The 21046-nt window shown below is 48.1% G+C and overlaps 1 protein-coding gene across 1 annotated transcript in view; it reads right to left on the bottom strand.

Annotated features, from left to right (window-relative positions):
* Nucleotides 1–211: 211 nt before the first annotated feature.
* THOC3 (THO complex subunit 3) overlaps nucleotides 212–21046 on the bottom strand; it is a 36432-nt gene continuing 15597 nt past the window's right edge. The window contains exons 4-6 of the mRNA XM_063928009.1: nucleotides 13557–13718; nucleotides 13044–13144; nucleotides 212–618 (exon numbers count right to left, since the gene is read on the bottom strand). Coding sequence (XP_063784079.1) covers nucleotides 455–618; nucleotides 13044–13144; nucleotides 13557–13718 — 427 coding nt within the window. The 3' untranslated portion in view covers nucleotides 212–454. The remainder of the gene's footprint in view (nucleotides 619–13043; nucleotides 13145–13556; nucleotides 13719–21046) is intronic.

Genomic DNA, 21046 nt, shown 5'->3' with positions numbered 1-21046 from the left:
CATTTCTGTATGGGAACAGGGTCATGTTGTTTTATAGCATATTGACGGTTTTTCTTTTATGTCTGTGATTCAAAACCAAAATGGGTAACAATAGGAAAGAATCACCTGTGTTTGTATAATGGTTACTTCTACACATCTAGCACAACCCCATTACTGTGCCACAACATATTATATTATTATAACATCCCCAAAAAAGTTGCAACCCTACATGTACAATAAAGCATATTTTAATCCAAATGTAATTAATTTTTTTTTGTTTTTTACTTTTCATACAAAACACTTTCATCAGTAATGCATTAATATCAACTGGACTTCCACAGCCAACCATATAAAGAAAAGCACATCACTGAAAGGCTGGCATTTATTCAGTTATGCCATGCTGGAGATGTTGCCATTCACTAGTTCAAGACTTTCTAACATCTTTTCTGGAACTTATTTCATAAGATAATGTCCTTCAAGGGTCATTAGGAAGACCAAATAATTTGACAGTGCCGGCTTCACGGCTACTGTCGTATTTCCCATCCTTATCATCGCAAGCAAAGGCCAGAAGGTATCTCTTAGGGTGCCAGGCCACGGTGAAAGTGGGGGACTCACACTGAACTTCACACAACTTCTCTCCTGCAAATATGAATGAACATCATAAGAGTGTGTAAACAGTATGCCTTACTTATATCACTTTACATATTACATATGGGGTCCATTTATTGAGAGATTTAGGGGTAGATTTACTAAAGTGCAGGTTTATAGAAGTGGATGTTGCCCAAAGTTGACATCGACAAGACGATGCCAGCCACTGCTTGACTTGTAATAGACCAATAAACAAGTATATATGTACCTGATGGTCACCTACACTGGTTATCTTACATTATGAAATGTGTGTTTAGGTTATTTGGCCTTTAAATTAACAGGGGAAAAAAAATTTGGTCATACATTTTGTGGGGGGAAAAATAAAACGTTTTGCAAACATCCAAAATATAAAAATGTTCCCATGTTTGCTATACAGAAATAATTACCTTCCCTTATTGTTTCCTGTACATGATTTATGCAATTTCAGTGATTTTTAATTAAAAAAATAAGAATTTACTCACCGGTAATTCTATTTCTCGTAGTCCGTAGTGGATGCTGGGGACTCCGTAAGGACCATGGGGAATAGACGGGCTCCGCAAGAGACTGGGCACTCTAAAGAAAGATTAGGTACTATCTGGTGTGCGCTGGCTCCTCCCTCTATGCCCCTCCTCCAGACCTCAGTTAAGGAAACTGTGCCCGGCCGAGCTGACATTACCAGGAAAGGATTTTGGAATCCAGGGTAAGACTCATACCAGCCACACCAATCACACCGTACAACTTGTGATAACTATACCCAGTTAACAGTATGAACAACAACTGAGCCTCATGAAACGGATGGCTCATAACAATAACCCTTTATTAAGCAATAACTATGTACAAGTATTGCAGAAAGTCCGCACTTGGGACGGGCGCCCAGCATCCACTACGGACTACGAGAAATAGAATTACCGGTGAGTAAATTCTTATTTTCTCTGACGTCCTAGTGGATGCTGGGAACTCCGTAAGGACCATGGGGATTATACCAAAGCTCCCAAACGGGCGGGAGAGTGCGGATGACTCTGCAGCACCGAATGAGCAAACACAAGGTCCTCCTCAGCCAGGGTATCAAACTTGTAGAACTTAGCAAATGTGTTTGAACCCGACCAAGTAGCTGCTCGGCAAAGCTGTAATGCCGAGACCCCTCGGGCAGCCGCCCAAGAAGAGCCCACCTTCCTCGTGGAATGGGCTTTCACTGACTTTGGATGCGGCAGTCCAGCCACAGAGTGAGCCAGCTGAATCGTGCTACAGATCCAGCGAGCAATAGTCTGCTTCGAAGCAGGAGCACCCAGCCTGTTGGGTGCATACAGAATAAACAGCGAGTCAGTCTTCCTGACTCCAGCCGTTCTGGAAACATATTTTCAAAGCCCGGACTACGTCCAACAACTTGGAATCCTCCAACTCCCGAGTAGCCGCAGACACCACAATAGGTTAGTTCAAATGAAACGATGATACCACCTTAGGGAGAAATTGTGGACGAGTCCGCAATTCTGCCCTGTCCATATGGAATATCAGATAGGGGCTTTTACATGCCAAAGCCGCCAATTCTGACACACGCCTAGCTGATGCTAAGGCCAACAGCATGACCACTTTCCACGTGCGATATTTTAGCTCCATGGTCTTAAGTGGCTCAAACCAGTGGGATTTCAGGAAATCCAACACAACGTTAAGATCCCAAGGCGCCACTGGTGGCACAAAAGGAGGCTGAATATGCAGCACTCCCTTTACAAACGTCTGAACCTCAGGCAGTGAAGCCAGTTCCTTTTGAAAGAAAATGGATAGGGCCGAGATCTGGACCTTTATGGACCCTAATTTGAGGCCCATAGTCACACCTGACTGTAGGAAGTGCAGAAATCGACCCAGCTGGAATTCCTCTGTAGGGGCCTTCCTGGCCTCACACCAAGAAACATATTTTCGCCATATGCGGTGATAATGCTTTGCGGTCACATCCTTCCTAGCTCTCATCAGCGTAGGAATCACTTCATCCGGAATGCCCTTTTCCGCTAGGATCCGGCGTTCAACCGCCATGCCGTCAAACGCAGCCGCGGTAAGTCTTGGAACAGACAGGGCCCCTGTTGCAACAGGTCCTGTCTGAGAGGCAGAGGCCATGGGTCCTCTGTGATCATCTCGTAGTTCTGGGTACCAAGTCCTTCTTGGCCAATCCGGAACGATGAGTATTGTTCTCACTCCTCTTTTTCTTACTATTCTCAGTACCATGGGTATGAGAGGAAGAGGAGGAAACACATATACCGACTGGAACACCCACGGTGTCACTAGCGCGTCCACAGCTATCGCCTGAGGGTCCCTTGACCTGGCGCAATATCTTTTTAGCTTTTTGTTGAGGCGGGACGCCATCATGTCCACCTGTGGCAGTTCCCATCGATTTGCAATCTGTGTGAAGACTTCTTGATGAAGTCCCCACTCTCCCGGGTGGAGGTCGTGCCTGCTGAGGAAGTCTGCTTCCCAGTTGTCCACTCCCGGAATGAACACTGCTGACCGTGCTTGCACGTGATTCTCCGCCCAACGAAGAATCTTTGTGGCTTCCGCCATTGCCACCCTGCTTCTTGTGCCGCCCTGGCGGTTTACATGGGCGACTGCCGTGATGTTGTCTGACTGAATCAGCACTGGTTGGTCTCGAAGCAGGGGCTCCGCTTGACTCAGGGCGTTGTATATGGCCCTTAATTCCAGTATGTTTATGTGCAGACAAGTCTCCTGACCTGACCACAGGCCTTGGAAGTTTCTTCCCCGAGTGACTGCCCCCCCATCCGCGCAGGCTTGCATCCGTGGTCACCAGGACCCTGTCCTGTATGCCGAACCTGCGGCCCTGGAGAAGCTGAGCACTCTGCATCCACCACAGAAGAGACACCCTGGCCCTCGGGGACAGGGTGATCAGCCGATGCATCTGAAGATGCGATCCGGACCACTTGTCCAACAGATCCCACTGAAAGATCCTGGCATGGAACCTGCCGAAGGGAATGGCTTCGTATGACGCTACCATCTTTCCCAGGATTCGCGTGCAGTGATGCACCGACACCTGTTTTGGTTTCAGGAGGTCCCTGACCAGAGTCACCAGCTCCTGAGCCTTCTCCTCCGGGAGAAACACCTTCTTCTGTTCTGTGTCCAGAATCATACCCAGGAAGGGCAGACGCGTCGTAGGAATCAGCTGCGACTTTGGAATATTCAGAATCCAGCCGTGCCGTAGCAACACGTCCTGAGAGAGTGCTACGCTGATCAACAACTGCTCCCTGGACCTCGCCTTTATGAGGAATTCGTCCAAGTACGGGATAACTAACTCCTTGCATCCGAAGGAGTACCATCATTTCCGCCATTACCTTGGTAAACACTCTCGGTGCCGTGGACAGACCAAATGGCAACGTCTGGAATTGGTAATGACAGTCCTGTACCACAAATCTGAGGTACTCCTGGTGAGGTGGGTAAATGGGGACATGCAGGTACGCGTCCTTGATGTCCAGAGATACCATAAAATCCCCCTCCTCCAGGCTTGCAATGACCGCTCTGAGCGATTCCATTTTGAACTTGAATTTTTTCATATAAATGTTCAAGGATTTTAAATTCAGAATGGGTCTTACTGAACCATCCGGTTTTGGTACCACAAACAGTGTGGAATAGTAACCCCTTCCCTGCTGAAGGGGGGGTACCATTATTATCACTTGCTGGAGGTACAGCTTGTGAATTGCCGCCAGGACTACCTCCCTTTCCGTGGGAGAAGCTGGCAAGGCTGATTTTAGGTAACGGTGAGGGGTCGTCACGTCGAACTCCAGCTTGTATCCCTGAGATACAATCTGTATAGCCCAAGGATCCACTGGTCGCTGAAGTTTCGGAGGCGCGCCCCCACCGCTCCTGGCTCCGCCTGTGAAGCCCCAGCGTCATGCGGTGGACTTAGTGGAAGCCGGGGAAGACTTTTGTTCCTGGGAACTGGCTGCATGGTGCAGCTTCTTTGCTCTACCCCTGCCTCTGGCAAGAAAGGATGCACCTCTGACCTTCTTGCTTCTCTGAGAACGAAAGGACTGCATTTGATAATACGGTGCTTTCTTAGGCTGTGAGGAAACCTGAGGCAAGAAAGTCGACTTTCCAGCTGTCGCTGTGGATACTAGGTCCGAGAGACCGTCCCCAAACAATTCCTCACTCTTATAAGGCAAAACCTCCATGTGTTTTTTAGAGTCGGCATCCCCTGTCCATTGCCGAGTTCATAAGACCCTCCTGGCAGAAATGGACATTGCATTAATTCTAGAGCCCAGCAGGCAAATGTCCCTCTGGGCATCCCGCATATATAAGACGACGTCTTTAATATGGCCCAGGGTAAGCAAGATGGTATCCCTGTCCAGGGTATCCATCTCCTCCGACAGAGTATCTGTCCATGCTGCTACAGCACTACACATCCAGGCTGAAGCAATAGCTGGCCTCAGTAGAGTACCAGAGTGTGTATACACTGACTTTAAAATAGCTTCCTGCTTCCTATCCGCAGGTTCCTTCAGGGCGGCCGTATCCTGAGACGGCAGGGCCACCTTCTTAGATAAGCGTGTCAGGGCCTTATCTACCCTAGGGGAGGATTCCCAACGTAACCTATCAGTTGGCGGGAAAGGGTACGCCAGCAGCAATCTTTTGGGAATTACTACCTTCTTATCAGGGGAGCTCCACGCTTCTTCACATAACTCATTTAATTCATGTGACGGGGGAAAAGTCACTGCCTGCTTTTTCTCCCCAAACATATGTACCCTCTTGTCAGGGACAGGGTTAACCTCTGAAATGTGTAATACATTTTTCATTGCAATTATCATGTAGCGGATGGCCTTGGTCATTTTAGGCTGTAATTGTGCCTCATCATCGTCGACACTGGAGTCGGACTCCGTGTCGGTATCAGTGTCGACCAACTGCGATAGTGGGCGTTTTTGAGACCCTGACGGCCTCTGAGTCGCCTGGGCAGGCCCGGGTTGAGAGCCCAGCTGTCCCCCGGCTGCAACGTCATCAAACCTTTTATGTAATGAGTTTACATTGTCATTTAAGACTTTCCACATATCCATCCAATCAGGTGTCGGCACAGACACCACATTTATCTGCACTTGCTCCGCCTCCACGTAACCTTCCTCATCAAACATGTCGACACAGCCGTACCGACACACAGCACACACACAGGGAATGCTCTGACTGAGGACAGGACCCCACAAGGGCTTTTAGGGAGACAGAGAGAGAGTATGCCAGCACACACCACAGCGCTATATAACTCAGGGATACACTGATTACCCAATAGCTGCTGAAATATAACTTTTGCGCCTACATTTATGTGCCCCCCCTCTCTTTTTACCCTTCTGCTACCAGGAGACTGCAGGGGAGAGCCTGGGGAGCGTCCTTCCAGCGGAGCTGTGAAGAAAAAATGGCGCTGGTGTGCTGAGGAAGAAGGCCCCGCCCCCTCAGCGGCGGGCTTCTGTCTTCTGCTTTCAGTGATAGAAAATGGCGGGGGATTTACATATATACAGTTCCTGACTGTATATATGTAGGTTTAATGCCACAAGGTACTCAAATTGCTGCCCAGGGCGCCCCCCCCCCAGCGCCCTGCACCCTACAGTGACCGGAGTGTGGTGTGCTGTGGGAGCAATGGCGCACAGCTGCGGTGCTGTGCGCTACCTTAATGAAGACAGGAGTCTTCAGCCGCCGATTTCACTGTCTTTTCAGCTTCTGTTCTTCTGGCTCTGCGAGGGGGACGGCGGCGCGGCTCCGGGAACGGACGATCGAGGACAGCCGCCTGTGTTCGAACCCTCTGGAGCTAATGGTGTCCAGTAGCCTAAGAAGCGCAACCTAGCTGTGAACAGGTACGTTTGCTTCTCTCCCCTCGGTCCCACGTAGCATTGAGTCTGTTGCCAGCAGAAGCTCACTGAAAATAAAAAACCTAACAAATACTTTCTCAGGAGAGCCCACTAGGAGCACCCAGCTCTGGCCAGGCACAGATTCTAACTGAGGTCTGGAGGAGGGGCATAGAGGGAGGAGCCAGTGCACACCAGATAGTACCTAATCTTTTCTTTAGAGTGCCCAGTCTCCTGCGGAGCCCGTCTATTCCCCATGGTCCTTACGGAGTTCCCAGCATCCACTAGGACGTCAGAGAAATACATTTATGGTTTTTATGTGTCCCCCCCCATCCCACCATATGCATTATTGCCTCAGTAATTATAGAAACCTCATAATCCGAGTACTCCATTTAATGATTTGATTAAGACAAAATAAGAATTTACTTACCGATAATTCTATTTCTCATAGTCCGTAGTGGATGCTGGGGACTCCGAAAGGACCATGGGGAATAGCGGCTCCGCAGGAGACTGGGCACAAAAGTAAAAAGCTTTAGGACTACCTGGTGTGCACTGGCTCCTCCCCCCATGACCCTCCTCCAAGCCTCAGTTAGGATACTGTGCCCGGACGAGCGTACACAATAAGGAAGGATTTTGAATCCCGGGTAAGACTCATACCAGCCACACCAATCACACCGTACAACTTGTGATCTGAACCCAGTTAACAGCATGATAACAGAAGGAGCCTCTGAAAAGATGGCTCACAACAACAATAACCCGATTTTTGTAACAATAACTATGTACAAGTAATGCAGACAATCCGCACTTGGGATGGGCGCCCAGCATCCACTACGGACTATGAGAAATAGAATTATCGGTAAGTAAATTCTTATTTTCTCTAACGTCCTAGTGGATGCTGGGGACTCCGAAAGGACCATGGGGATTATACCAAAGCTCCCAAACGGGCGGGAGAGTGCGGATGACTCTGCAGCACCGAATGAGAGAACTCCAGGTCCTCCTCAGCCAGGGTATCAAATTTGTAGAATTTAGCAAACGTGTTTGCCCCTGACCAAGTAGCTGCTCGGCAAAGTTGTAAAGCCGAGACCCCTCGGGCAGCCGCCCAAGATGAGCCCACTTTCCGTGTGGAATGGGCTTTTACAGATTTTGGCTGTGGCAGGCCTGCCACAGAATGTGCAAGCTGAATTGTACTACAAATCCAACGAGCAATCGTCTGCTTAGAAGCAGGAGCACCCAGCTTGTTGGGTGCATACAGGATAAACAGCGAGTCAGATTTTCTGACTCCAGCCGTCCTGGAAACATATTTTCAGGGCCCTGACTACGTCCAGCAACTTGGAATCCTCCAAGTCCCTAGTAGCCGCAGGCACCACAATAGGCTGGTTTAAGTGAAATGCTGAAACCACCTTAGGGAGAAATTGAGGACGAGTCCTCAATTCTGCCCTGTCCGTATGAAAAATTAGGTAAGGGCTTTTATAGGATAAAGCCGCCAATTCTGATACACGCCTGGCTGAAGCCAGGGCTAACAGCATTACCACTTTCCATGTGAGATATTTTAAGTCCACAGTGGTGAGTGGTTCAAACCAATGTGATTTTAGGAATCCCAAAACTACATTGAGATCCCAAGGTGCCACTGGAGGCACAAAAGGAGGCTGTATATGCAGTACTCCCTTGACAAACGTCTGAACTTCAGGAACAGAAGCTAGTTCTTTTTGGAAGAATATTGACAGGGCCGAAATTTGAACCTTAATGGACCCTAATTTGAGGCCCATAGACAGTCCTGTTTGCAGGAAATGCAGGAAATCGACCCAGTTGAAATTCCTCTGTAGGGGCCTTCCTGGCCTCGCACCACGCAACATATTTACGCCAAATACGGTGATAATGTTGTACGGTTACATCCTTCCTGGCTTTGATCAGGGTAGGGATGACTTCATCCGGAATGCCTTTTTCCTTCAGGATCCGGCGTTCAACCGCCATGCCGTCAAACGCAGCCGCGGTAAGTCTTGGAACAGACATGGTCCCTGCTGGAGCAGGTCCTTTCTTAGAGGTAGAGGCCACGGGTCTTCCGTGAGCATCTCTTGAATTTCCGGGTACCAAGTCCTTCTTGGCCAATCCGGAGCCACGAGTATAGTCTTTACTCCTCTCCTTCTTATGATTCTCAGTACTTTTGGTATGAGAGGAAGAGGAGGGAACGCATACACCGACTGGTACACCCACGGTGTTACCAGAGCGTCCACAGCTATTGCCTGAGGGTCCCTTGACCTGGCGCAATATCTGTCCAGTTTTTTGTTGAGGCGGGACGCCATCATGTCCACCTTTGGTTTTTCCCTACGGTTCACAATCATGTGGAAGACTTCTGGGTGAAGTCCCCACTCCCCCGGGTGAAGATCGTGTCTGCTGAGGAAGTCTGCTTCCCAGTTGTCCACTCCCGGAATGAACACTGCTGACAGTGCTATCACATGATTTTCCGCCCAGCGAAGAATCCTTGCCACTTCCATCATTGCCCTCCTGCTTCTTGTGCCGCCCTGTCTGTTTACGTGGGCGACTGCCGTGATGTTGTCCGACTGGATCAACACCGGCTGACCCTGAAGCAGAGGTCTTGCCTGACTTAGGGCATTGTAAATGGCCCTTAGTTCCAGGATATTTTTGTGAAGTGACGTTTCCATGCTTGACCACAAGCCCTGGAAATTTCTTCCCTGTGTGACTGCTCCCCAGCCTCTCAGGCTGGCATCCGTGGTCACCAGGACCCAATCCTGAATGCCGAATCTGCGGCCCTCTAGGAGATGAGCACTCTGTAACCACCACAGGAGAGACACCCTTGTCCTTGTAGACAGGGTTATCCGCTGATGCATTTGAAGATGCGATCCGGACCATTTGTCCAGCAGATCCCACTGAAAAGTTCTTGCGTGGAATCTGCCGAATGGAATCGCTTCGTAAGAAGCCACCATCTTTCCCAGGACCCTTGTGCATTGATGTACTGACACTTGGCCTGGTCTTAGGAGGTTCCTGACTAGGTCGGATAACTCCCTGGCTTTCTCTTCCGGGAGAAACACCTTTTTCTGTACTGTGTCCAGAATCATCCCTAGGAACAGCAGACGTGTCGTCGGAATCAGCTGCGATCTTGGAATATTTAGAAACCATCCGTGCTGTCGTAGTACTACTTGAGATAGTGCTACTCCGACCTCTAACTGTTCTCTGGACCTTGCCCTTATCAGGAGATCGTCCAAGTAAGGGATAATTAAGACGCCTTTTCTTCGAAGAAGAATCATCATTTCGGCCATTACCTTGGTAAAGACCCGGGGTGCCGTGGACAATCCAAACGGCAGCGTCTGAAACTGATAGTGACAGTTCTGTACCACAAACCTGAGGTACCCTTGGTGAGAAGGGCAAATTGGGACATGGAGGTAAGCATCCTTGATGTCCAGCGACACCATATAGTCCCCTTCTTCCAGGTTCGCTATCACTGCTCTGAGTGACTCCATCTTGAACTTGAACCTTTTTATGTAAGTGTTCAAGGATTTCAGATTTAAAATGGGTCTCACCGAGCCGTCCGGCTTCGGTACCACAAACAGCGTGGAATAATACCCCTTTCCCTGTTGTAGGAGGGGTACCTTGATTATCACCTGCTGGGAATACAGCTTGTGAATGGCTTCCAATACCGCCTCCCTGTCGGGGGGAGACGTTGGTAAAGCAGACTTCAGGAACCGGCGAGGGGGAGACGTCTCGAATTCCAATTTGTACCCCTGAGATACTACCTGCAGGATCCAGGGGTCCACTTGCGAGTGAGCCCACTGCGCGCTGAAATTCTTGAGACGGGCCCCCACCGTGCCTGAGTCCGCTTGTAAGGCCCCAGCGTCATGCTGAGGACTTGGCAGAAGCGGGGGAGGGCTTCTGTTCGTGGGAAGAGGCTGTCTGCTGCAGTCTTTTTCCCCTTCCTCTGCCCCGGGGCAGATATGAGTGGCCTTTTGCCCGCTTGCCCTTATGGGGACGAAAGGACTGAGCCAGAAAAGACGGTATCTTTTTCTGCTGCGAGGTGACTTGGGGTAAAAAGGTGGATTTCCCAGCCGTTGCCGTGGCCACCAGGTCCGATAGACCGACCCCAAATAACTCCTCCCCTTTATACGGCAATACTTCCATATGCCGTTTGGAATCCGCATCCCCTGACCACTGTCGCGTCCATAATCCTCTTCTGGCAGAAATGGACATCGCACTTACTCTTGATGCCAGAGTGCAAATATCCCTCTGTGCATCTCGCATATATAGAAATGCATCCTTTAAATGCTCTATAGTCAATAATATATTGTCCCTGTCCAGGGTATCAATATTTTCAGTCAGGGAATCCGACCAAGCCACCCCAGCACTGCACATCCAGGCTGAGGCGATTGCTGGTCGCAGTATAATACCAGTATGTGTGTATATACTTTTTAGGATATTTTCCAGCTTCCTATCAGCTGGTTCCTTGAGGGCGGCCGTATCAGGAGACGGTAACGCCACTTGTTTTGTTAAGCGTGTGAGCGCCTTATCTACCCTAGGGGGTGTTTCCCAACGTGCCCTAACCTCTGGCGGGAAAGGGTAGAATGCCAATAACTTTTTAGAAATTAGCAGTTTTTTATCGGGGGAAACCCACGCTTCATCACACACCTCATTTAATTCATCTGATTCGGGAAAAACTACGGGTAGTTTTTTCACACCCCACATAATACCCTTTTTTGTGGTACTTGTAGTATCAGAAATGTTCAAAACCTCCTTCATTGCCGTGATCATGTAACGTGTGGCCCTACTGGAAAATACGTTTGTTTCCTCACCGTCGACACTGGAGTCAGTGTCCGTGTCTGTGTCTGTATCGACCTGAGGTAACGGGCGCTTTAGAGCCCCTGACGGTGTTTGAGACGCCTGTACAGGTATTAACTGATTTGCCGGCTGTCTCATGTCGTCAACAGTCTTTTGTAAAGTGCTGACACTATCACGTAATTCTTTCCATAAGACCATCCAGTCAGGTGTCGACTCCCTAGGGGGTGACATCACTAACACAGGCAATTGCTCCGCCTCCACACCATTTTCCTCCTCATACATGTCGACACAACGTACCGACACACAGCACACACAGGGAATGCTCTGATAGAGGACAGGACCCCACTAGCCCTTTGGGGAGACAGAGGGAGAGTTTGCCAGCACACACCAGAGCGCTATATATATACAGGGATAACCTTATATAAGTGTTTTTCCCTAATATAGCTGCTGTATATATTTATATGCCAATTTAGTGCCCCCCCTCTCTTGTTTTACCCTGTTTCTGTAGTGCAGGACTGCAGGGGAGAGTCAGGGAGCCTACCTCTAACGGAGCTGTGAGGAAAAAATGGCGCCAGTGTGCTGAGGAGATAGGCTCCGCCCCCTTCTCGGCGGCCTTTCTCCCGCTTTTTTATGGAAAAATTGGCAGGGGTTAAATGCATCCATATAGCCCAGGAGCTATATGTGATGTATTTTTTGCCAAAAAAGGTGTTTTTATTGCGTCTCAGGGCGCCCCCCCCCAGCGCCCTGCAACCTCAGTGACCGGAGTGTGAAGTGTGTTGAGAGCAATGGCGCACAGCTGCGGTGCTGTGCGCTACCTTATTGAAGACAGGACGTCTTCTGCCGCCGATTTTCCGGACCTCTTCAGTCTTCTGGCTCTGTAAGGGGGCCGGCGGCGCGGCTCTGGGACCCATCCATGGCTGGGCCTGTGATCGTCCCTCTGGAGCTAATGTCCAGTAGCCTAAGAAGCCCAATCCACTCTGCACGCAGGTGAGTTCGCTTCTTCTCCCCTTAGTCCCTCGGTGCAGTGAGCCTGTTGCCAGCAGGTCTCACTGAAAATAAAAAACCTACTTTAAACTTTTACACTAAGCAGCTCAGGAGAGCCCCTTAGCCTGCACCCGTCTCGTTCAGGCACAAAAATCTAACTGAGGCTTGGAGGAGGGTCATGGGGGGAGGAGCCAGTGCACACCAGGTAGTCCTAAAGCTTTTTACTTTTGTGCCCAGTCTCCTGCGGAGCCGCTATTCCCCATGGTCCTTTCGGAGTCCCCAGCATCCACTAGGACGTTAGAGAAATTATATTTAGCATCAATAACTGTTAGATGTCAACTCACATAAACAGCTTTGGTCATGTATAGGCAGACCCCAAACACATTCATCCACCAGTCACCGCATGCACTAAACTTACAGATACACCCAGTGCTCCAAGTGAGGCAGTATGTGAATGACAGAGGGGGTGATAGAGGAAAGTAGTAAGTGAGAGTTCCTGGGGTGAGCGATGGAAGGAGGGTGTGAGAGGTGTAGGGGTGTGAGATGGAAGGAGGGTGTGAGATGGATGGAGGGAGTAAGAGGTGCAGGTATGAGAGATGGATGGAGGGACTGAGTGGTGCAGATGCGAGAGATGCAGGGGTGAGCGGTATAGGAGTGAGAGGTGCAGAGGTGAGACATGGAAGGAGGGAGTGAGTGAGAGATGAAGGGGTAAGACATGGAAGGAGGAAACCCACCAGCCCTGACAGGTAAAAACATGTTATCCCCAAACCCCTCTCCCACTTCCCTCCTCCGGCGAGATAAGAGACATTGTCCTATTCTACTACTGATTTGCCAGTATACTAAATTGAATACCTGTTTCAACGTGTGCAATGTCAATAAAATGATCCTCAGATGCAGACGCTAGCATTTTCCCATCATAGCTGAAGCTTAGGGTTCTCACAGGCCAGTCCAGCCTATAAATCCAGAAACCAGAATTTAATTCAACCCAGCAGATTAATATGTCCAAAATTGTAAATTGAATTAATACATAATATTCATATATTTATTTATAGCCTGGTTTATACTCAACATTTTTTTTTTGTGAACTTGAGGTAAAAATTTGCTACTAAGGGAAACCAAGCAGAACAAGTAAAATTGCTGCCTCATCATAAAAACTAAGAATAAATGAGCCAATAAACAGTATAGCAAATACATCATGACAAGTAGAATGGAGAGTGAGCCTCAGAACCAGCTGTTTACAAGCAATAACTGGATTTTACAATAACGTTGTATACGAAGACCTCTATATCTTGTGATACAATACCGAGAGTCTGAGGTCAAACTGGTTGTTTGTGATTAAGCTTAATGCAACATGCAGGTACCTACCGTGAGAAGCAACGTACACACACCAGCTCCTCTATATCCCAGAGACTGACTAGTGCATCAGCGCTGCCTGTAGCAAAATACTTCCCGGTAGGGTCAAATTTTATGCAAATGCAATTTGAAGGGTGCGCATTGATGGACTGAATTGGCTTCAGCTCCGGATAGCTAAAAAACAAACAAACAAAAAAAACACAACAGACATTAACAGGTTTAGTAAATTACATTTTTTTAAATTGAACTTTGATTTTAAGTTTAGCAAATCTTGGGAAACCCAAATAGTGAAGGCTAGTCAGAGTATTCATGTTTTATGCAACTAGCAGTCATGGATAAGGGTGAGTTAATTATAAAAGATATCAAGACCGGCTGACACTGTATTGCAGGATTATTCTTTATACAGCCCATAATTTGACAAATTAAATTGCATGAGCAGCCAGTAATATACAGGTTGAGTATCCCTTATCCAAAATGCTTGGGACCAGAGGTATTTTGGATATCAGATTTTTCCGTATTTTGGAATAATTGCATACCATAATGAGATATCATGGTGATGGGACCTAAATCTAAGCACAGAATGTATTTATGTTTCATATACACCTTATACACACAGCCTGAAGGTCATTTTAGCCAATATTTTTTTAACTTTGTGCATTAAACAAAGTGTGTCTACATTCACAAAATTCATTTATGTTTCATATACACCTTATACACACAGCCTGAAGGTCATTTAATACAATATTTTTAATAACTTTGTGTATTAAACAAAGTTTGTGTACATTGAGTCATCAAAAAACAAAGGTTTCACTATCTCACTCTCACTCAAAAAAGTCCGTAGTTTGGAATATTATGCTGAGTAAAATGACATGAGGCATGCCTATATTCTATGGGGGTAATTCTGAGTTGATCGCAGCAGGAACTTTGTTAGCAGTTGGGCAAAACCATGTGCACTGCAGGGGAGGCAGATATAACATGTGCAGAGAGAGATAGATTTGGGTGTGGTGAGTTCAGTCTGCAATCTAAATTGCAGTGTAAAAATAAAGCAGCCAGTATTTACCCTGCACAGAAACAAAATAACCCACCCAAATCTAACTCTCTCTGCAAATGTTATATCTGCCCCCCCTGCAGTGAACATGGTTTTGCCCAACTGCTAAATAATTTCCTGCTGTGATCAACTTGGAATTACCCCCTATGTTCTAATGTGGCTGTATCTGCATACGAAATGGTACGTTATAGTGTTTTCTAGGAATACACTGTAACATACCATTTTGTATGCAGTTACAGCTGCAGAAAATATAGGCTTGTGCATCCTATTCATATAGCGATGCGAATAAGACACATTTACTGCAAAAAAAAAATGCCCAAATTGCACGGGACCTGTCTGCTCATTCAAGCCAGGCAACTCCCGCTACGTGGCGTGTTGAGGCGAGATGGATGATGAGGACACACTTGTGTTACAACCCTGTTTTAGGATCTGTGAGCTCTGAGGCTCAATATTAGTTTACATTGATGTATTACTTATATCTACACTATGCATGGCTCATCACTAACATTTACACCCTTACCACAGCTTGCAATCATACTCTAGAATTTTGATCATGAATTTACCAACATAATTTAAGCATACTTAAAAAAAAATAAAAAAAAGCTAACAATATTTAAAATTAACTGGATTTACTTATATGTGCTTGCCATAGTACTCTATTATTATAATGGAATAAATATTTTCATTCATTTCAATTATTGAAACACAGACTGAAAAAAAACATGCATCGCATAGGGGTCCATTTATCAATCAAATCTGCAATGTGATCTGGGCAAGATATTAGCGTCCAAAAATAAGAATTTACTTACCGATAATTCTATTTCTCGGAGTCCGTAGTGGATGCTGGGGTTCCTGAAAGGACCATGGGGAATAGCGGCTCCGCAGGAGACAGGGCACAAAAGTAAAGCTTTCCGATCAGGTGGTGTGCACTGGCTCCTCCCCCTATGACCCTCCTCCAAGCCAGTTAGGTACTGTGCCCGGACGAGCGTACACAATAAGGGAGGAATTTTGAATCCCGGGTAAGACTCATACCAGCCACACCAATCACACCGTACAACTTGTGATCAAAACCAGTTAACAGTATGATAACAGAGGAGCCTCTGAAAGATGGCTTCCTAACAATAACCCGAATTAGTTAACAATAACTATGTACAATTATTGCAGATAATCCGCACTTGGGATGGGCGCCCAGCATCCACTACGGACTCCGAGAAATAGAATTATCGGTAAGTAAATTCTTATTTTCTCTATCGTCCTAGTGGATGCTGGGGTTCCTGAAAGGACCATGGGGATTATACCAAAGCTCCCAAACGGGCGGGAGAGTGCGGATGACTCTGCAGCACCGAATGAGAGAACTCCAGGTCCTCCTTAGCCAGAGTATCAAATTTGTAAAATTTTACAAACGTGTTCTCCCCTGACCACGTAGCTGCTCGGCAAAGTTGTAATGCCGAGACCCCTCGGGCAGCCGCCCAAGATGAGCCCACCTTCCTTGTGGAGTGGGCCTTTACAGATTTAGGCTGTGGCAGGCCTGCCACAGAATGTGCAAGTTGGATTGTGCTACAGATCCAACGAGCAATCGTCTGCTTAGACGCAGGAGCACCCATCTTGTTGGGTGCATACAATATAAACAACGAGTCAGATTTTCTGACTCCAGCTGTCCTTGCAATATATATTTTTAATGCTCTGACAACGTCCAGTAACTTGGAGTCCTCCAAGTCACTTGTAGCCGCAGGCACTACAATAGGCTGGTTCAGATGAAATGCTGACACCACCTTAGGGAGAAACTGCGGACGAGTCCGCAGTTCTGCCCTGTCCGAATGGAAAATCAGATATGGGCTTTTGTAAGATAAAGCTGCCAGTTCTGACACTCTCCTGGCCGAAGCCAGGGCTAGTAACATGGTCACTTTCCATGTGAGATATTTTAAATCCACCTTTTTTAGTGGTTCAAACCAATGAGATTTTAGAAATTCCAAAACCACATTGAGATCCCACGGTGCCACTGGAGGCACCACAGGAGGCTGTATATGCAGCACTCCCTTAACAAAAGTCTGGACTTCAGGAACTGAAGCCAATTCTTTTTGAAAGAAAATCGACAGGGCCGAAATTTGAACCTTAATAGATCCCAATTTGAGACCCATAGACAATCCTGATTGCAGGAAATGTAGGAATCGACCCAGTTGAAATTCCTCCGTCGGAGCACTCCGATCCTCGCACCACGCAACATATCTTCGCCAAATGCGGTGATAGTGTTGCACGGTTACTTCCTTCCTTGCTTTAATCAAAGTAGGAATGACTTCTTCCGGCATGCCTTTTTCCTTTAGGATCCGGCGTTCAACCGCCATGCCGTCAAACGCAGCCGCGGTAAGTCTTGAAACAGACAGGGACCCTGCTGAAGCAAGTCCCTCCTTAGAGGTAGAGGCCACGGATCTTCCGTGATCATCTCTTGAAGTTCCGGGTACCAAGTCCTTCTTGGCCAATCCGGAACCACTAGTATCGTTCTTACGCCTCTTTGCCGTATAATTCTCAATACTTTTGGTATGAGAGGCAGAGGAGGAAACACATACACCGACTGGTACACCCAAGGCGTTACCAGCGCGTCCACAGCTATTGCCTGCGGATCTCTTGACCTGGCGCAATACCTGTCCAGTTTTTTGTTGAGGCGAGATGCCATCATGTCCACCATTGGTCTTTCCCAACGGGTTACCAGCATGTGGAAGACTTCCGGATGAAGTCCCCACTCTCCCGGGTGAAGGTCGTGTCTGCTGAGGAAGTCTGCTTCCCAGTTGTCCACTCCCGGGATGAACACTGCTGACAGTGCTATCACATGATTCTCTGCCCAGCGAAGAATCCTTGCAGCTTCTGCCATTGCACTCCTGCTTCTTGTGCCGCCCTGTCTGTTCACATGGGCGACTGCCGTGATGTTGTCCGACTGGATCAACACCGGTTTTCCTTGAAGCAGAGGTTCTGCCTGGCTTAGAGCATTGTAGATTGCTCTTAGTTCCAGAATGTTTATCTGAAGAGACGTTTCCAGGCTCGTCCACACTCCCTGGAAGTTTCTTCCTTGTGTGACTGCTCCCCAGCCTCTCAGGCTGGCGTCCGTGGTCACCAGGATCCAATCCTGTATGCCGAATCTGCGGCCCTCCAATAGATGAGCACTCTGCAACCACCAAAGAAGAGATACCCTTGTCCTTGGAGACAGGGTTATCCGCTGGTGCATCTGAAGATGCGACCCTGACCACTTGTCTAACAGATCCCTCTGGAAAATTCGTGCATGGAATCTGCCGAATGGAATTGCTTCGTAAGAAGCCACCATTTTTCCCAGGACTCTTGTGCATTGATGTACAGACACCTTTCCTGGTTTTAGGAGGTTCCTGACAAGCTCGGGCAACTCCTTGGCTTTTTCCTCCGGGAGAAAAACCTTTTTCTGAACCGTGTCCAGAATCATCCCTAGGAACAGCAGACGAGTTGTCGGCATTAACTGGGATTTTGGAATATTCAGAATCCAGCCGTGCTGTTTTAGCACTTCTTGAGACAGTGCTAATCCCCTCTCTAGCTGTTCTCTGGACCTTGCCCTTATTAGGAGATCGTCCAAGTATGGGATAATTAATACGCCTTTTCTTCGAAGAAGAATCATCATCTCGGCCATTACCTTTGTAAAGACCCGAGGTGCCGTGGACAATCCGAACGGCAGCGTCTGAAACTGATAGTGACAGTTTTGTACAACGAACCTGAGGTACCCCTGGTGTGAGGGGTAAATTGGAACGTGGAGGTACGCATCCTTGATGTCCAAGGACACCATAAAGTCCCCTTCTTCCAGGTTCGCTATCACTGCTCTGAGTGACTCCATTTTGAACTTGAACTTCTTTATGTACAGGTTCAAGGACTTCAGATTTAGAATAGGTCTTACCGAGCCGTCCGGCTTCGGTACCACAAATAGAGTGGAATAATACCCCTTTCCCTGTTGTAGAAGAGGTACCTTGACTATCACCTGCTGAGAGTACAGCTTGTGAATGGCTTCCAAAACCGTCTCCCTTTCGGAGGGGGACGTTGGTAAAGCAGACTTCAGGAAACGGCGAGGCGGATCTGTCTCTAGTTCCAACCTGTACCCCTGAGATATTATCTGCAGGATCCAGGGATCTACCTGCGAGTGAGCCCACTGCGCGCTGAAATGCTTGAGACGACCGCCCACGAGTCCGCTTGAGAAGCCCCAGCGTCATGCTGAGGCTCTTGTAGAAGCGGGGGAGGGCTTCTGTTCCTGGGAAGGAGCTGCCTGTTGGTGTCTCTTCCCCCTTCCTCTGCCTCGTGGCAGATATGAATATCCCTTTGCTCTCTTGTTTTTAAAGGAACGAAAGGACTGCGGTTGAAAAGTCGGTGTCTTTTTCTGTTGGGGAGTAGCTTGAGGTAAAAAGGTGGATTTCCCGGCTGTAGCCGTGGCCACCAAATCTGATAGACCGACTCCAAATAACTCCTCCCCTTTATACGGCAAAACTTCCATATGCCGTTTTGAGTCCGCATCGCCTGACCACTGTCGCGTCCATAAACTTCTTCTGGCCGAAATGGACATAGCACTTACCCGTGATGCCAGTGTGCAGATATCCCTCTGTGCATCACGCATATAAAGAAATGCATCCTTTATTTGCTCTAAAGACAGTAAAACATTGTCCCTATCCAGGGTATCAATATTTTCAATCAGGGACTCTGACCAAACTACTCCAGCACTGCACATCCAGGCTGACGCTATAGCTGGTCGTAGTATAACACCTGTATGTGTGTATATACTTTTTTGGATATTTTCCATCCTCCTATCTGTTGGATCTTTAAGTGCGGCCGTCTCAGGAGAGGGTAACGCCACTTGTTTAGATAAGCGTGTGAGCGCCTTATCCACCCTAGGAGGTGTTTCCCAGCGCGCCCTAACCTCTGACGGGAAAGGGTATAAAGCTAATAACTTCTTTGAAATTAGCATCTTTTTATCGGGGGCAACCCACGCTTCATCACATACATCATTTAGTTCTTCTGATTCAGGAAAAACTATAGGTAGTTTTTTCACACCCCACATAATACCCTGTTTAGTGGTACCAGTAGTATCAGCTAAATGTAACGCCTCCTTCATTGCCAAAATCATATAACGTGTGGCCCTACTGGAAAATACGGTTGATTCGTCACCGTCGCCACTGGAATCAGTGCCTGTGTCTGGGTCTGTGTCGACCGACTGAGGCAAAGGGCGTTTTACAGCCCCTGACGGTGTTTGAGGCGCCTGGACAGGCACTAACTGATTGTCCGGCCGTCTCATGTCGACAAACGACTGCTTTAGCGTGTTGACACTATCCCGTAATTCCATAAATAAAGGCATCCATTCTGGTGTCGACCCCCTAGGAGGTGACATCCCCATATTTGGCAATTGCTCCGCCTCCACACCAATATCGTCCTCATACATGTCGACACACACGTACCGACACACAGCAGACACACAGGGAATGCTCTTAACGAAGACAGGACCCCACTAGCCCTTTGGGGAGACAGAGGGAGAGTTTGCCAGCACACACCAAAAGCGCTATATATGACAGGGATAGCCTTATAATAAGTGCTCCCTGTATAGCTGCTTTTATAATATAATTTTTGCCACTATTTTGCCCCCCCTCTCTTGTTTTACCCTGTTTCTGTAGTGCAGTGCAGGGGAGAGACCTGGGAGCCGTCCTGACCAGCGGAGCTGTGTAAGGAAAATGGCGCTGTGTGCTGAGGAGATAGGCCCCGCCCCTTTTCCGGCGGGCTCGTCTCCCGCTCTTTAGTGTATTCTGGCAGGGGTTAAATATCTCCATATAGCCCCGGAGGCTATATGTGAGGTATTTTTTAGCCAAATAGGTTTTCATTTGCCTCCCAGGGCGCTCCCCTCCCAGCGCCCTGCACCCTCAGTGACTGCCGTGTGAAGTGTGCTGAGAGGAAAATGGCGCACAGCTGCAGTGCTGTGCGCTACCTTTAGAAGACTGAGGAGTCTTCTGCCGCCGATTCTGGACCTCTTCATGTTTCAGCATCTGCAAGGGGGCCGGCGGCGAGGCTCCGGTGACCATCCAGGCTGTACCTGTGATCGTCCCTCTGGAGCTGATGTCCAGTAGCCAAGAAGCCAATCCATCCTGCACGCAGGTGAGTTCACTTCTTCTCCCCTAAGTCCCTCGTTGCAGTGATCCTGTTGCCAGCAGGACTCACTGTAAAATAAAAAACCTAAGCTAAACTTTCTCTAAGCAGCTCTTTAGGAGAGCCACCTAGATTGCACCCTTCTCGGCCGGGCACAAAAATCTAACTAGCTTGGAGGAGGGTCATAGGGGGAGGAGCCAGTGCACACCACCTGATCGGAAAGCTTTACTTTTGTGCCCTGTCTCCTGCGGAGCCGCTATTCCCCATGGTCCTTTCAGGAACCCCAGCATCCACTAGGACGATAGAGAAATCACATTGCAGGATG

Source organism: Pseudophryne corroboree, chromosome 6 (genome assembly GCF_028390025.1).
Source record: "Pseudophryne corroboree isolate aPseCor3 chromosome 6, aPseCor3.hap2, whole genome shotgun sequence".
Classification (NCBI taxonomy): domain Eukaryota; kingdom Metazoa; phylum Chordata; class Amphibia; order Anura; family Myobatrachidae; genus Pseudophryne; species Pseudophryne corroboree.
The sequence above is the reverse complement of the archived record's forward strand: the minus strand, read 5'-3'. Positions and strand labels throughout refer to the sequence as shown.